Source organism: Coturnix japonica, chromosome 32 (assembly GCF_054131305.1).
Source record: "Coturnix japonica strain WE chromosome 32, WE-NBRP24, whole genome shotgun sequence".
Classification (NCBI taxonomy): Eukaryota; Metazoa; Chordata; class Aves; order Galliformes; family Phasianidae; genus Coturnix; species Coturnix japonica.
In genome coordinates this window covers 3,129,184-3,147,571 of record NC_140694.1, presented here as the reverse complement: position 1 = coordinate 3,147,571, position 18,388 = coordinate 3,129,184, and the positions used below count along the sequence as shown (strand labels likewise).

At 40.4% G+C, this 18,388-nt stretch overlaps 1 protein-coding gene across 2 annotated transcripts in view; it reads right to left on the bottom strand.

Moving 5' to 3' along the window:
• Positions 1-3,395: 3,395 nt before the first annotated feature.
• LOC146755473 (receptor-type tyrosine-protein phosphatase T-like) overlaps positions 3,396-18,388 on the bottom strand; it is a 176,435-nt gene continuing 161,442 nt past the window's right edge. For both annotated transcript variants that reach the window (XM_085525444.1, XM_085525445.1), the window contains one exon: positions 3,396-4,205. In XM_085525444.1, the coding sequence (XP_085381570.1) occupies positions 3,850-4,205 (356 nt within the window). In that variant the 3' untranslated portion in view covers positions 3,396-3,849. The remainder of the gene's footprint in view (positions 4,206-18,388) is intronic.

Below are 18,388 nucleotides of genomic sequence, written 5' to 3'. Positions count from 1 at the left end.
ACTATCATTTCCCAATGCACTGAATGTACTGCCTGAACTTTGGCTGGGCTTCTCAAGCCTATCCACATAACCTGTCATACTCCAATCTGGCTCTTCAAGAGTCCTGTACTGTGAAGCATCCTGCTTCTCATTTCACCATTTAATTACACCCCTTCCTGCTCCCAGATTCTTTCTGTTCCTTGTAAGTCATCACCTTGTTACAGCTCAGACAACACAGTTGGTTGATGGCATTTTCCTCAGTTCCTTTCTAGTGTCCATAACTCCTAGTTACATACAATCAATCCTCTGTTCTCTGAAAGGTGTCACTTTGCTTTGACCACACTTCCACAGCTGGTGCATCTCTAACCTGGTATTGGCAGCTCCTCCAAGAGACACCTTTTGCCTGGGACACCCCTGGCACCAGCAGCACAAAGACAAAACAGAAACAACTTCTTCCTATGGAACTCAGCTCTTCAAACTGACACCATGTCTGCACTGTCCAGGAGGTCTGAATGTACCTATTATGGGCTACAAGAAATTAAAACCTGACAGATGAGGAAATTGCTCCACTCCAGCACGTCGACAGCCACAAAATGCATGTCATCAGGAAACACTACGCCCTTTCTTGCTGTTATTTAAAGGATAGATGCTGTTCTTCTGCTCCCCAAAAATTAGGAAGTGAGGAGGGAAAAAGGAGAAACCAAGAAACGTGCGTTATCTATTGAATCAATTAGACAGAGAAAGTCATCATCTCTCGTAAAAGGACATAAGCCATTAAGATGAAGTCCCTATTTTTCAATAACACCATCAGACTGTTTCCAAGCACCAACTGGGGATCAAGAAAAAGGAATATCATATTTCCTAAGTCTATTCTTATCTCTCCAGCTGCCATGCCAAAGGCTATTGAGGTGGAATGAAAGGAGAGTTTCAATCATCAACAAAACGCTGCAGCTCACGGACAGAGTCGCTCAAACAGGTACAAGTCCCACAGGCTTTGTGGGATCCACATATCAAAACGCAGATGTAAGATTGTGCCATCCTCAGCAGCTCACCTGCAGGGCTCTGTGGCTCTTGGGAACAGAAGCTATCAAGAGAAGAACAACTCATTTCATTGTGCTATACAAGCCTTTTTTTTGGGGAATATAGCAAAAACCAAACACGAACGGAACATGTGCCACTGAGCCTTGTGCCTTGTCTAGTGCAGTAAGAATAGAAAGTCCCTTACAACATTTACCAATAAAAACAGACAAGAAACATAAGTAAGTAACCCCAAATGTTATTTTCCAACATCAACAGGTAACGTTTCCCATTTAAGGGGAGTTATCACCTTAAAGGTAAATACAAAATGTTTTTGAAACTGTAAAAACTCAGTGTTTACCATGAACAGATGCTTTGGTTGCTCAGTTCACTCAGAAGATGGTGCTGAGCTGAACAGATCATTACTGGGAGCTGTGTTCAGACATATTATTTTGACCCTATTATCCCTTCCCTATTATTTTTGGGGGGAAAACAACCTAACATTTGATATCATCCTTTCCTCTAACTGCTCCTCAACCCTGTGTCTGGTTTTAACCTCCAACAGTCTTTCTCTTGTTCTCTTGTCTCTTCCCTGTGACTGCCAATGCACTGCCAGACCATTTAACCTTCTCATACCCCAAGTCAGGACCTATCACAGCCTATGGAAACAAACTACAAACAAAAATAATCATTTATTTGCAAGGGCAGGGTTTGCCCTTTCCTGCATCTGGCTTTTTCCTGGAAGAAAGCAAGGTAGGACTTACTTCTCAGTATCATTTCTAAATATCAAATATAAATGAAGTCCTGCAATACCATCCTGTGTGAAAGCAAAAGCTCCACCAGTGGGATAAAAAAAGAAATTATAAAAAATTATATACATTATATATATTATATATGTTATAAAAAATAAGATATTATCTAGTTTAATAAAAACTTTGTATTATTTCTGTTTATTTAAAGCAAGACTCGTTTCAAACAACATAAAACAGGACCATTTCACCACTTACTGATGACATACAAATGTGTGGGAGTTTGGTACTTCCCTCCCTGCTAAGAAAACACAATGACAAAAGAAAATAATGGGCTGAAAAAAAAGTGGAACTGCTCATCACTGAACTATTTAGAAAACAACAACTCTCTTTCAATTGATGTCATTCATTGGGTGCTGTAAGGAAAACCAAGGAGGTAGCGCTGCTTTCTTCATTCAGTACATTTCTGAAAGCCTTTACTATGAAAATTTTGTATAATTATACCAGAAATAGGTTATTTTGTAGTCCTGCCACCACATATGAAAATCAGGAAATACCACATGTTTTCTTGTCTATCATTTCAGTTAGCCCTTTCTAGAAGGCATACACCTTCAGACAGTAGGGAGGTCTCTTCCTTCGAGTCCATAAAGATCGCTACAAGTTCCCCCACCCAGTGCCCTAAACAAAACATAAATGCCACCATCATCAGCCTTAACAAGCTCTAAATTGCAACATATATTAACAGAATGACCTTCTCCAGTAAGATTTTCATTAGCAAACTAGGACGGAAAACAGCAAGTAGCACCACTTAGCCAATTTTAATAGATTATCTACATCATCCTTTATGACATCAGTTGATAATCAGAGCAAGAAATTGAGCAATTTGGGTTCCTGTACAAGCCGTCATAATGCACAAAGTTAACCACTTTTTTTTTTAATCCTGTATTACCTAGAAAGTATTACCAGACAGGCTTGCAAGTTTGGCTGTCGCAGAAAGTTGGCCTGCAAAGCTGCAAGAAACCCAACCTCAGCATGTCATAATTCCACATGGAGATGCACTGTGCCAGGTTATTTCTGCTGAAGGTTAGAAAATTTGACACCGACGTGACCACAACACTAGTGAATGAGGACAGCTGGAAGCACAGCACATGCCATTTCCCAAAGAGGCCAGCAGAACATCCATACCACTGAAGTAAAGCCTCCAAACATCTGTCTTCTGCCAATGTATAAGTGCTGAATATAGCAAACACCCAACTGCCAAATCCTTATGCTAAAGTTTCCTTTCTATTTTTTTTACCAATCAAAACTTCTCAAAGAGACTCCAGATGTTCACTGCTGTATAAGCCACACAAAAAGCAAAGGCAGTAGGGATGTGCCCCCAGCTCTGCCCTGCACTCTCAACCTGCCAGGCTTCTTTGGCAAAGGAAGAGGATGATGCTAGGGATACTTATGCTGTGAGAGACAGTGAGGAGCACTATTCTTGATTTCCATTAGTGATCCATTTATGAAAATGGGACGAATATACCTGAAACATGAAGAATGTGATCCTTTAATTTTAACTGATAAGTCCAAAATGCTTTAGAAAGATTTTTCATAACCTTGGATCAAAACTGATCTGTTCCAATATGAAAAGCAAAAAGGAAGACACTGTGCAGTGTTCAAATAGGTTTCTTTGTCAGAAGGTAGAGGAACAATCAGCACAATCAAATAGAATACAGAAATATATTCTAACAATTCAATGCTTACCACTTATCCCTGTTGCACAGAATAGCCAACACTGAACTGCTTCTACTTAAGAAGAACACATATTTTGCTATAAACTTGCAGGGTGAAAATGTGATAATAGTCAAGTCCTAAGATCTATTTGCCTACTGGAGAATCAGTTGAAAAGCTCTCGTTTGCTTGTCCGTTTCAACAGAAAGCAGACATACCCTGTGGAAGAAAGTCTTGCAAGCAAACACACTGCATGAATAAAAACAACACTCTCAAACACTTGTCCATGGATAAAAAGTCAAAACATACCTACAGCATATCAAAATCCATAAAGTTCATTCAGATCTCCAAAGAAGCACATCTACAAGAAGGACAGGTAAAGTCCTGTCTGTTAATGCATCAGTAAGCAAACCAAAACATCCATGCAGTACTGGAAAGCAGCAGAAACACTACCTGCACATTTTGTCCTTGTTGTGAGTGGTGGTCCAGGTGGTCCCGTGCCTCCTTCTCCAGGGCGAGTCAGCAGCACTCTGATCTCATACTCCACATCTGGATCCAGATGCCACAGTTTGTAATTGGGAGAGTCCACAATGTGGGTTTCTGCCCAGTTCCCAGTGGTCGTCCGATACTCCACCTCTTTCAGTATGATGGGCCCGTCTCCGATGATGGAGTTGGCGTTGGGTTTGATCCACAGGTAGGTGGCTCCGACAGCCAGCAGCTCAGGAGGAGCAATAGGAGTTGGGGGTTCTGTAGACAAAAAGAAATCATGAGAGGCCTGAGGCCTTCCACTATGTACCTGTAAAGCAAGTCTGCCCCCAGTCCATTGTTAGTTATTGAATTTTTCCTGTTATTTACCAAATCTTTCATTTGGAATATTCTTTTTATGAAAGTATTTATTGCTTTACAGAAATAAAACAATAAAAAGGCACTATATTTGTTTTGAAGTTATTGCCCCTTGCACTGCTGTATTAATGCAACTGGTAGCATTACCAATGCAGAAACACCACTTCAAAAAATACAGTGCTTACAAAGCAACTTCTGCTGAAAATATAAAGCACAACAGTCATACATTTAAAAGAACAGAAGGTTTGTACTTATTTCCTCCTTTACGCATACACATACTGGCAGTCAATAGAACCTAGGAGGAGGAAAAGAAGTCTTAAATAACACAGATTGAGCACACCTGTGTAGTGCTTAAAATGACACAACTAGCAAAGAGCAGAAAACTCAAATCACTTGTTCATTCTGAAGTTTTATAGAGGCAAACATACATGAAAAATAGGACAGATTTGCAGTGAAAGCACTGGCTATTTGTCTGAGAAGGTACTGCAGTTACAAACACTGGGGATCTTTCAGTGGTCCTGCACTCCAGGCACCACTAAAACTGACTGAGAGCTTTGATAGCTCAGAGCTAAAAAAAACAAAGGCACCAAGGATTGACTGTGAACTTGCTTAATTTCATGAGCAGAAGTACCCAAATAAAGTCTGTGTGAGACTTGGAAGAGTGCCCAGATGTCTGAGAAGCATCACGAGGAACTCAGCCACTGAATATAACCTCTGTGATAGAAAAGCAAAGACAAGCACTGATATCTCAGCAGCACCCTGTGACAAAAGCCACTGATGGTCTCCTGAGCCCTGCCTGCCTGATCATCCCCCTCTGTTGGAAATAACACCTGGGTATTGGAAGCCACACGAATAGCATATGCTTTGTGGTTTTGAAAACCCGAGCTGAACTGTGCAAGATTATGAGCAATTTCATTAATTTCATTTAGCTTTTGCTCTGCCACACTCTAATGCAGTTTGCCTTCAGCCCAGAGGACACAAAACCTATTCTCTTGTGAAAACAAGGCAACGAAAAGGACATTTCTCTCTGAGAAAAAAAGAAACCTATGAATGTTACATCACGACATTAATTTTAGAGCCCTATGGGAATTACTCTGCAACTCCCACAGCTGATTCCTCACTGAGCACAGAAAACAGCAAGAGGGCAGAACCACGGGAATGGGGAAGAAAGGAGATGGAGCAACACGGGATGGAGGACCAGAGCACTTTCCCCTCTGGAGAAGTTTTGCAGGTTAACATCTGCTGAGTGAAGAGAAACAAATATACAGAAACCAGCGTAAATACAAAAGTACCAACTAAAACGTTACCTAATTCACCTCCTCTGGCTATCTAATCACAATCAGCTATGCAGTAAAGTTATTTCTCTAAAAATAAAATAATTAGTTTTCAAGAAATGCATGTTGATACATTATCATTAAAAATCACATCATTATAAATCTTAAATTGTTTATTGCTTTTTTCTTGGTGCAAGAGCATTAAAAGATGGACTCACTGATTTTTATTCCCAGTGCAAAAAATGACATCTTGCAAAGTCACATTACAGCTGAGCACAAGACAAATGAAATATTAAGCATCATTCTCCTGGGCTGGTGATGCTTCAACAACAGCATGATCCAGGTTACTCTGGGATTTGATTGCCAGTTAGAACAGATTTATGGGCCTGAGTTTAATTAATAGAACAGTTTGTCCTGCTAACCAGACATTAAAGTCTTGTCTAGCAAGTTTAGAAACTAATATTGCCAAAGCAATTTAAATTAAGACGGCATCCAGCATTACTTCCCTGCCTACTTCAGGACAGATCTAAACCACCTCCCCTCCACCTCTGCCAAAACAGGGTTTCCATTTTCATCTACCCCTTCATTTTTGTCTCTCTAATAACATTAGAGGAAGAGATGTTGCAGAATAATGGAATATTAGGAGTTGAAACTGTTGTTCTCATTTTCCAAACAGAAGGAGCAAAGATGAGCAGATGTAATTGCAATTTTTCAAGACTCAGTAACACCTCACTGCACATAATGGGCTCTTTCCTACTGGCACCAACTGGACAGGAAGCTACTTTTCAATATCACTCTTTGCCAAACTATTGCAAGTGATCTTAACTAGTTATTCACTATTTAGCACAACTAGAACATAAACCAGGACCTTTTTTTTGGCCATTATAACTAAACCCACTTGTCAGTTACAGATGACCAGCCTCATGCTAACAGCTTCCTTTTGTAATTAAAACCTTTCTGCAACCTCGATTAACAGGGAAACAGATTGGGTCTGTACACATGTAATTGCAATCAGCAGTATTTTAAGCATCATTTCATCCATCCAGCCCATATTTTATATAGCAAGCTTTGTCCACCATGTTGCTCCCTTTCAGCCTTTATCCCTCTTCCTGCAGAAACTGCAGGGAAGAGCACACCTGGAACTGGGCTGCTGCAACTGGGACGGCATCTAGCCTGAATGCCAGTCCCAGGATGGACACAAAAATGAGGGTTCAAGAAAAGAAAAGACATAGTACAAGCCCAAAATAGTTACTGAACATGCATAGATTTTACCCTGCACACAAAGTAGTTCCAATTATGCAGTCAGTGATGGAATTCAGGGTGTACTCTTCTGCCCTCCATAAGAAGAGAAATACTTCACATACAGCACCCATTTTACTCTTGGACAACCGCTTCTGGGTATCTCTACCCTTCTACTGGAATACTTCTCTACCTGACAATTCTAAGCAATTGCTTTAATTGAGCTCAAAAGGCTCCAAAATGAGGGAGAGAAAAGAGGATGAACCGAGTGCTCCGTGACAAAGCACTGGATGCAGCATGGGTGAAAAAGCTTGAAATGAGAACAGAGTTTATGTTCTATACTTAGTTTTCCAGTTATCTGTATAGTTCAGTGGTAAAACACTGTAAAGTGGACCAAAAGATGGAGAAAGTCAATAGAAGACTGCTAAGCTCTGTCCGTTGAGATCAATCGCGAAGGAAAACGGTATTATAGAAGACAAATTATTTGCTGGAGACACCTTCAACACGCTACTTTTTTTCTCTCCCATAAAGATGATGTAAGAAAATGTTATGTTGGAAAAAATCAACAAGTCTGTTAGAAACGTGGCAGGAAGCAGCTGGTCCATCAGTCCTTGGTAGAGGTCTAAACAGTTCTGGAGCTTTTAATGGAGCTCCCAATGAAAACATGAAATGTTACAGATTTTGATTGCTGCAGTGAAAGAAACTACAGTTATCTTCATAGGAGGTGCTGGGTAATCCTTTAAGTAGTAGATCAGTAGATGACCAATGTGTAAGCAACTGTAAAATGTACTAGATTGACTATCATTCAAGTAAAAGGCATGTAGTTGTTCTCCCAGCAGTGTGACAAATACTCCCCAATCAGCAATGACTTTCATCTCGGAAATGCACCCAGAGGTACATTAAGATTATTTCACAGAGTGCTTTTTCTGAACTCTTTTTTGCCAACTTCAGCCCAACTTACCTCTCACATCTAAAACCCCTGTGTGAAAAAGCAAGATGAGATTGCTGAAAACTAAGCAGCCTGTTCAAAAGCCAAATAGAACTGAGGGAAAAACTCCCTTTTGGCAGAAGCATAGGAGGAAGCAGACATGGCAAAAAATGTTTGAAAATACAGTTGCAAGAAACACACTCAGCCTAACTGGAACAGAGCTAAAGCCATTAATTTTATTATCCATTACTAAATACAAACAGAAACTGTTGATTATATTCCATATGGAGATAATCATAGAAGAGGTAATACCCACTAGGACAACCAATGAGCTATTTAAATGTTGCAGTGAATGTCACTTGCATTAATTCTGTCTGAAAGTTTGTATCATCTTTAAGAAAAAAGAGAGGCGATTCCTGAACAAGCCCTTGCTTATTGCCTATTCTAAACCACTGCAATCCCAGATGGAAAGCAATAATCCCCTCACTAAGAAAAAGACCTGAGCACGAAGCTGGAAAGGAGCACAGCTGAGATCTTGCTATATCAATCCTTGTGAAAGAAGGCTGAAGTTCCATCACCATGACGTCCCTGATCTGTCCAGAGGAAAAGGGCAAACTCTACCAAGAGACCTTTAGAAAACCTCCATTGTTCTCCCAGGCACCAGAAAGGAACTGCCAAAGAAGCTGTCTCAAATTGAGACGTGAAAACAGGAGAATGTTGAGGGGTTTTTTTGTTTGTTGCTTTGCTCTAAATCAGAGCTTCTGATTTCTATAATAAAGTAAAAAACGTTCTATGCCAAATTGGCACGCTGCTGATGTTATTTTTTGGGGTTGCTGTTGCAATTAGATGGCTGTTTTTTGCTTTTTGGTGTTTTGAGACTTCATGCAAGTATCTCATGACAGAAGGGAATTATGTGAACAGCTTACATCAATTACAAAAGATTCAAGAAAATTAATTGGCAAAACTGAAGCCATGGAATGTTGCTGCTTTTTAAACAGGGATAGAAGAGACTGATCTGAGAGTAAAACAAAAGGGAAAGTAGCTGATGGCTTTACAGAGAGTTAGTTAATACTGGATACTTTTTCTTGCCCTGCTTCCATAGACAGCCATACACATGGGAACACAACATCAGCTCAACCTGATCAGCCCAAAGGTCTGTCACACTCAAAAACCAGTTCCAAGTCTACTTCTAGCAAAGCATAAGAACAGAAGAGTTACATGTTGATTTTCTACAGCACATAGTACTACGTAAGGACTTCCCAAGCTCCCTAAAAGAGTCTCCCAGTATCTGTATCATCCCAAGTAGTTTCACAGGACAAACCTCCAGCTGACCAGAGTCTCCACCTGAACTTAAAAATGCACCAAATGCAAGAACTCAGCTTAGAAATGTCAATAGCCGATTGAATACTGAAACATCAGAACTGTTTTCACTGTCTACTGTGATACAATTCATAAGAGAAAGGCATTAGAAAAAAATCAACCCTGCATTTGCATGTTGTCCAAGAGATGATTTAAGATAAAAAAGAACCCCTATTGTTACAAGGCTCCCTGAGCCATCCAGTCTATACCTGTCACAGTGCTTGATATCCTGTAACATCAGTAGTACATGTCCTGTCTGTAGCCAGAAATCCCAAAGAGCAGCAAGACAGCTGCAGCCTGCCCAGACCCACATGCACACAGCCAAGAGCACAGGCTCCAACTACAAGCTCAAAGACACACAGTGCTTTTCATTCTTTGGCGGTTAAAGAGCTGGGGATGGGGAGCTGCTATTTGCTGGACAAGCAGGATTTGTGTTTCCAAACCTGATATTGCTTATTCCCCTACTAATAGGAACTGTAACCACAATTTTCTCACGGCATCCTCACTGAGCAGGTGAAACGGGTAAAGATGAGGCCAGAAGGCAAATGTCAAGCTTCTTAGAACCCTTTTTTCTTCTAATAAAACAAAAACTGCAGAACAGAACATAATTGTGTGTTTTTTGGCACAACAGCCACAAACAGTGGCTACTGAGAATGTACATAATTAAATTTACATTTAAGAATGCAAACCCAGCTGTTTTAAGAAATGAAGTGGCAACACATTGAAGTGCCACTGTTGGGATTTTTCGTACCTCTGTCCTTGAAGATAAATCTGTCACCTTAGCACAGCTGTGTTGCACACCTTGTTTGTAATGACAGCTTCGAGCCAGTCATGTAAATGTCTGAACAGCATCTGTGTGACTCCTTCTACTTTTACACCCCTGTAATGAGCATTTTAAGCTCTGAATCATGGTATTTATATTGCTTATTAAGAGCACGTTACTGTTATAAATGCAGCCATTGAATTTTGCTTTCCAGTGACTGTCTGAACTTCCAGTTCCATTAACTGCACAAAGAAACAGCATGAGGATTTGACGAAATTTAGCATGAGACCATTTCACTGCACTGACAGACACGGTACTAATAGCTCTTTTGTCTATAAGAGAGACATTCAAATCAGTCTCTTGGTAATGCAATAGGCTGACAGCAATGGCATATGTCAACTGTGTTGGAAGAAATGTGCCAGTGGCGTTAATAAAGTGATTCATTAATTCACCTGCATGGGTAAATTGCACCAGTCTGCCTACTCTCAAAGAAAAGTGCCCAGAACCAGCTCTAAAATCAATAATTCTGAATATTTAATTAAAGCAAAAATCCACGGAAGAGAGAGAAGACAGTGCCGGGTTTCTACAGTCTACAGAACAAAGATTCATACATCCTAAGGATGCAAAAGCCTTTCTTGCGAGAAGCTGGTTTTGTATCCCGTTATCCCATTTGTATCCCAACACAGCAGTCCCAACCTGCAATCACCACCCTTACAAACATTTCACTTCTCATCCTTCACAAGCACTCCTGCACTGCATGCAGAGGCCCAGCGGGTGTGCAGGTGTCTCGTTGGCCCTCTTGAGATCAACACTGCAGCCATTCCTGGGAACAATCAGAAGATTTTTATGTGCTTAACAATCAAAGACTTACAGAAAGAATGGGAACTTGGCAGGCTGGTACTTAGCTAAAGATCCAGGACACTGGAGTAGTAACTGGGGAGATGCAATTAGATGCTGCCATATTGTTTAATGCATTAGCAAATTAATGTCAGTCCTTTCCATGTGATACTCCTTCCAATGCAGAATTTACTAGCACACAGTAAGTAGCTTCAGTATGGTATGATACAGACCACACGTCATAGCATGTCATCTGCTTCTCACTTTTGCTTTCACGGCTAATATCTCTGCCTGCAAGGGACTGGACACAACATCATGATTTGATCAACTGTCTCCTGTCTTACAACAAAAAGGTCACCTACAAATACTAGCCAATGTCCACCACGTCATGAGGCAGGAATTCCTTCCCAAAAACTGAAGTTGTAGAAGACTCGGTCAAAAGTACTGGCATCAATGTCATGGGGAAGCAGAAGGAGCAGATACAGTGCAGATCTATGTGACAGATTAAGCTAGGAAATGCTTTAGTTTCCAAAAGCATAAGAAACAAAAGGTTGTTGGTATTTACAGTGGGAAAGGTGGAAAGTGGGAGGTTTTGTGTAGAAATGGAATTGCAAGTTGACAGCAAGACAATCACAGCGATCTGGCTGAGAAGGACAGAAGTGAGAGCTGAAAAGGCACAAGTACAGGAGATCATACAGAGAAAAAAAAGCAGTAAAACAAAGCCCATATGTAGAAGAAGCAGGGGAGAAAACATATGCGATCCAGAATGGTGTCAAAGAACTAAACAAAGTGGTCAAAAAACTCAACGCAATGGCAATAAAACAAGAGCAGAGCAGATCTCTGGGGATAGTAACTGTAATCACAGAAAGAAAAAAGAAGCTATTGGAGCAAGATAACCAATATTTGACAAGATGCTCATCTTCTGACACTCCCAAAGAGCTAATAGTCAAAACGTATGGAATTATATCCTTTACATCTCACAGCAGGGTAGGTGTAGTACTTTTGTTCTAAAGAACTTGCAGCCTGATGAGAATGAGGAACACACTCTCTATACATTTCCCCCTTAAAAAGCAGTGGAAATACTCCTCAGTGATTTGAATATGTCTGTTCTAAATTAAGCAACAGAGCTGCCTGAGTTTAAAGAGGGGAATGCAATGAAGTTTGTTAAGAGGTAAGATAATTCAGAAAACTTCTTGAAACCTTTTTGAAAGCACTGCAGTCACCAGATAAGACAGGTGGAACAAACCCTACTTAACAAAGTTTATCAGTGTCATCCTATTAAACAGAGATTTATGAACTTACCCCGAGACCAGAAAGAGTTGGTACAGTCCATCACCCCCTACCAACTCTTCTCCTAATTCTGTTATAGGTTAAAGGAGTGGGGCACGGATACTGATTGGGAATTACCATAGCATGCTATTTCATTAGCCTTTCATACTGTTTGTCTCTCAGAAGCTTAATCTGAATCCCACCAGAGCCTCCAAGGATGCTTTCATTCTCTAATAAAGAAGAAAATAGCATCGGATTAGTTGAACAGTATCTCATTTCCCAGCGTAAATTAAGTGAATTAGATGGAAGACTGCTCTAATTGTAAAGCTTATTACAAGAACCCACATAGATTAGAACTGAATGCTTCTCTTTGAGTCATCATTTGTAGTGTAAAAGAGGGAAAAAAGAAGGTGATTGTAGACTCTCCCAAGGCTCCCTAATGGCTCAGTATTGACGAGACACAACTGTATCAAAAGAATCAAAAACCTCCACTACTGTAGCAAGACACGCTCATAAGTATTGTGCTCTCAGAGTGCTAGAAGGCAACCTTTCTTTACACAGATAGGAGTGCACAGGCAGTCTCCAGCTAATCTATGCGAGCATCAAGCTCCCCAGGGTTGCGAGTAATGGCCATTTAACTCATTTTTAATGTTTGTGTGATCTTCTCAACCACAGAATAGCTACACAATGACATCATGACAAGAGAAACAGCATCATGCTCCTTGTTGCTTATGGAATGACACTATTATGGAATACCATTCTTGTTATGGACATCTTTCACGAGAGACTCAACACAACACACTCCTATGTGTTAAGAACTTACATATCCATGAACTGATGGCAATACTCTAAAATTTAATGTGTAGCTTCTATATATTCAAGCTTGTACTAATCATCTCAAGTTCCCTCTATAGTCAATGGAGAGAAATGGACAATTTCAGACAATGTTCAAGGTAACTTTCATATCCAAGACAGATGAAGTCTCCTTTCTTATGGCTGCAAATACTCTGTACAAAGATACTGAAAACTGCATCCACATCCCATTCAAAAACAAGGAATTCTCAACAGCCAGTAGTCAGGGCCAGCTTTAGCTCTATCTCATGCTTCTAACTCTGGGCGCTACTTAAGCTCATATATCATGTGTTATTAAATCTATTTCAGCTTTCTGCATGAACAAGCTGCTAATCTCCCACAGGGACTGCAAATGTAAATTCAACAAGCACAAAAAAGTAGAAAGGCAGTAGTAGTAGTAAACACATAAACCGTGAAACATGTAATTTCAGGTCAACTCAAGTTCAAGCAGCTTCATCAGTTGCTATGCTACTAGCTTATGATGATGGGAAAGGATGGAGACAACAAGATTTTATAGGTTCTTCTAGAGAGGCTATTTAGCAACTTTGGCTTTCTGGCACATCTCTGTCTGCAGAATGAAGGATTGTCTGTCTCTAAGCTGCTGAAATGGCAAGTGACTGGTGGTATTGACTACTATGAGCAGCATGGAACAGTTTGTCCAGATTGATTAAGTAGTTTAATCCATAGCAACCTGCTAGGTTTGCAGGAAAAGCCTCAGGCAGGGTTTTTTCATTTCGTTTAAGGCAAATTGGGGAATTAAAACATCCCACTGCCCTTTACCATCAGCCACCTCTGAAAAGTATGTGAAAGATACTCATGCAAAGTGTAAAAAAGTCCAAGTGTGTCCTAATAGCACACCATGAAGCTCCATTTTGACATCCAGATCATAAAGGGATCTCTTTCCACCCTTAGCTCGTGTGCCCCGGTGGCGCAAGTGGTAGGAATGCCGCCTTGCAACACCAGGGCCTGGGGTTCGAATCCCCCCTGTGGTGCAAGTGGTAGAAGTGCCACTTTGCAGCACAGAGGGTCGAATCCCAGGAGTTGGACTCGATGATCTCTAAGGTCCCTTCCAACCCGCACGAGACTATTACTATTACTATTACTATTAGCTTATATGCCAGACTCTTGTACATACTTCATACCAGCCAGAAAGAAAGAAATCTGCCTATTACACCAAGAAATACTCCCCAAACTGGTTATTTGTATTAGTACTTATGATTTCCAATGTGTGGTGTTGTTGTTTTTATTTCCATGAAGAACAAACTTTCTACTTCTGAATGTACCTAACAGAATACCTGAGAGTCGGTCCTATTAACCCCAAATACACTCCAACAAGATAAGGAATTCTTCAAAAAACCACTTTCACTGTCTAGTCCAAGTAATCTTAATGTAAGTTAAATGGGGCTTCAGACCAAGACCTTCTCCTTGCTGAAATGTTACAGTCCAAAAAGTGCCTGACAATATCCGTACAGCCCTAAAAGCCCCGTTATTTCAGAGATGATACAAACTGCACTCAATTTGTTTTCTATGTATCTGCTACTTACGTTAATCATGTGAATAAAACAAAGAATTTCTTGCAGAAGGGCTTGGTTTGTGGCATGGGGACCCATGAACACTGAAACCTATCATAGGTATACAGCTCTAATAGAGCACTGCACTTGGGAAACTGCGCCTGTTGACACCGGGATTTTCAGGCCTGATAAATCCCCATTTTATTTAAAAAGTCTCACCCTGTATCATAAACTTCCCCCTGAAAAAGTATAAAAGAGGCATTTCAAAATCTCTTTTGTGTATGAAAGAATCTATTTTGTAGCCATTAAAGAAAAGAGATTGAAGGTCTAAGACAGCAATCTACAGTGGTGAACAATGAATGACATTTCTACCCAACTATTCTTAGAGCTACCAACTGAGTGAGCAGCCAATCGCAGAGAAATTACAGGGGATGAGAAGTAAGAGCTGGTAATTTCCTCAGCTGCAGCACAATGGAGAAAATGTCCCAAACACAGAGTGCAGCTCCCTAACCAAGAGGCCAGACCACATCAATAAATCTAATAGTCCAACTAAGCGAAGGCTGGTAGGATATTTCCTTTAGACTTGAAGACCAGCAGAAATCCAAGATCCCAAAAAAGGTGCTGCCATTTTACTGGTTTGGGTGTGCTTTGGCTTTTTGTCAAGCAGTCTCCCAGTATTCCCAAGGATGTCTGTAATTAGTTAATAAACTCTTTCAGTAAGTACATGTTCACTGCTTGTCCTGTTGTCACTGAGGGAGTTAGTTTGAAACAAGATCTCCTATAACCAGACAAACCTGGAAGCTTATTTGGTCATGGCTCCTGGAATACAGACTGTAACTGTAGAAGAGCTAAAGCAGGTTTTGATGTAGTGTACTGTATCTAGAAGTCAATGCAAAATTAGTATTAAGACAACTTGTGTCCTCCACAGACAAGATCTTGTACTTGAGCTTATGCAACAGAACCCTGTCCTTCTTGAGAAGATGCTATTTCTCATTCACGTCGCATCAAGTTTCACACACTTCCTGCATGACCTCAAATCAACTTCCTCCAAATAAAATCTCCATTATAAAAGTGTGTGTTCCAATGATATAAAATGATAGACTAAAATGATTTATGGAGGAACTAATGGATGGAATATTCACTTTGCTACAAATCTTACCTAAACAGAATCTGCAGGTGTCTGAGAACCATCTGCATATAAGACTCATCAGATTATTAGTAGTTTGTTCACTGAAGGACACTTTTCTGTCCAGAGTTTTCTGCTTAAAGTACATTATTACTCCATCTACCCATGCAAATTGAACCTGGGCAATCCTGAGTAGGTTCAGAATCTACCTGAATGTACTGATGTAATGAGCTGAGTGCTTCCCAAATAGTTTAGTTCCCTACAGACAAACATTCAGCGAAGTCTAAAAACAGAAGGGAAAATCTGTTAAGACATGCAAAGACAGCTTTGAAAACAAACAAAAACCCACAACAACCAAAAACTACAATCTCAAAAACACTTCAAAGGATTCAGGTCACAGCGACTCATCCTTTCAAGATGATGTGCTGTGGTACACAAGCTTTGATATACAATCTGTCAGCTTCTAATAGCAACACTCCCTAAGCATGGCCATCAAACAGGTCAAGAATCATCAAGAAAGAGCAGTTCACACATGCCTTCTGGCCGAAACAAGATCTGATTAAACACTACATTATTCCAAAGTGTGATTTGAGACCACTGCTGACAGAGAGGAGTGGATTACACATGTATACATGACTACACACCTGCACACGTTTGCACTGCCATACTATCTGTGTTATGGTGATAAGCACTGCACAGATGAAACTCTACACCAGGCTCATACCTGTACACACAGACAGGAGAACAGGAGCAGCACTGACTCCCAGCAGGAAGACTGGCTGGAACCTTTTTGCACCATCATCCTGTTACCAAGTACTTTGTAATCACAACAGCTAAATTGAGAGCTGCCAATTACCTTAATAGCTAATACGTAATTAGCAGCAGCCTGAACAATGTGTCATCCTGTGAATGTGAAGAATCAGCAACTAAAATGCAAAATGACCAACATACTATTCAGTATGAAAAAGTGTTATGCCTAGCTTAGATGAAAATGATGACTGGAAAAAAATATGTTTTCCTCAGTAAGGGACGTTTATCACTTTGTACAAGGTCTGTACTTCTTAACTCAGTGGAGAAGTCATTAATTTAGATCCATTTGAGTCACTGATGGAAAAACAGGTTTGATTAAAAAAGCCACAGAATTTAGAAAGGTAGGCTGTGAACTCTCAAGCTGTCATTCACATTGAAGCAACACAGCAAAGGCCATATGTTGATTATTTCAGCCTTTGGTACGTACATAAAATTGAGTTAGGGTACATAAGGGGTTTCTTTTTGCCCATTACTTTGTACGTGTGGAACTCCTGCTGATGCAGATCAATGGAGAACTTTAAGCAGACAAGTCCTCCATAAGCTGTCATTTACATAATCATGAACATCTGTGCTAAAAAAGTCAGCAATTTTCTCATTATGTAATTATGAGGCACTGGGTCAAAATTCACTTTTATTACTGTCAGTAATACCTGCCATGTACCTGCTGAAACTCTCAGATTCTTAATGCCTCTCAACATGAAGCAGCATTGCACTATGCCACTGAAACACAGGTACTGTAACAAAGAGCAGCAACAGAAAACATTTAGAACTGTCCTGTTATTATATGAATGGATAAGACCTGATTATACTGAGTTAAAAGTTCAGTTTCCTACTTTCTATCTGCACAAGCAGAAACCTAGTGTCCAAACAAACTGCGGGTAATACCTGATGAGATCTCCCTCCAGTGCAATAGAAAACCCTCTATTTCTTAGACTAGTGTCTAATCACAAGTGAATTGCTGCAGATAATCATGCACCCTAGAGGAGCTAGAGTAAAACACTACAGGTCAAATCTTACCCAAAGTACTTGCACAGCAAAATCTACTGCTTTGTAAGCACCGGTTAGATTGCATTCCTCAGAGTTCTTTTCAAAGCATACCCCTAAAAACATCTCCTGGTTGAGAACAGGAAGATATGGATTATGGTATAATATTTGGCTTTAATGAATAGCATCTGATCCTCTCACTCGTTAAATATTCATCAGCATAACTCCTTGCAGAATTGGCTGATTATTTAAGAAACACAAAGATGACTTGGCTCTGTGCCTAATTCTTCCCTAGTTTACTCTGGTACAAATGCAAAATAAATGGAGTTACCACTGTGAGGTAAATAAGCCAAGTTCCTGCTCTTTTGTCCCCGAGTAATCTGAAATATTGATAAATTCTTACCCTTCATAGGCAAGCTGGTAAGAAGATAAGCACCAGAGGGAACTATTTTCTAGCAGTATCTGTGCTGTGCCTGCTCTGAACCCATTTGTTGCTTAGTAGGACCCTGGCACAGCTCCACAGCCCAACAAACATGATTAAAAATGATTTGATGAACTTAGTCTGTTGAACAGGTGGCTATAATGAGCCTGGAGAGATACGAAAACCACTGTCAGCTACGTAGAAAGAGTTGATGCTTTCTAGAAATGTTTCAACACCAACAGATCTATGAATGTGAGTACAGATAAATGTTGAGCACCCCGCTGGTTGTCAGAAACTGTGATGACCAAGTGTTGAAAGTGAGGTCAAGAGAAAAGAAGCCATTGCACAGCTTCCTTTACTTTTTGCTCCAGCATGAATTAATGAGTAAGTCCTGGGGTGCTGGGAAATAGGAGATTATAAGAGAGTTTGACAGGAAAGGGTGGAAAGGATGCTACTTGGAGACAGTGGTTGCAAGCAAGGCAGTGGAGTGAAGCCGGCCCCTGAGGGTCTGGCTCAGCTCCCCAGCAAGCACAGGGAGAAGCAGAGCCAGCAGCTTGGAGTCAAAATAAGCCATTGCCAACTGGATAAGAAGTGACTGGAGACAAAGGAAGTGGATGGGGAGCTACTCAAACCACTAGGCACGCACTGACAACATCCAGAACTGGCATCTCTGGGGCACTAAGATAAAATACGAGAGTCTAAAATAGAGTTGTC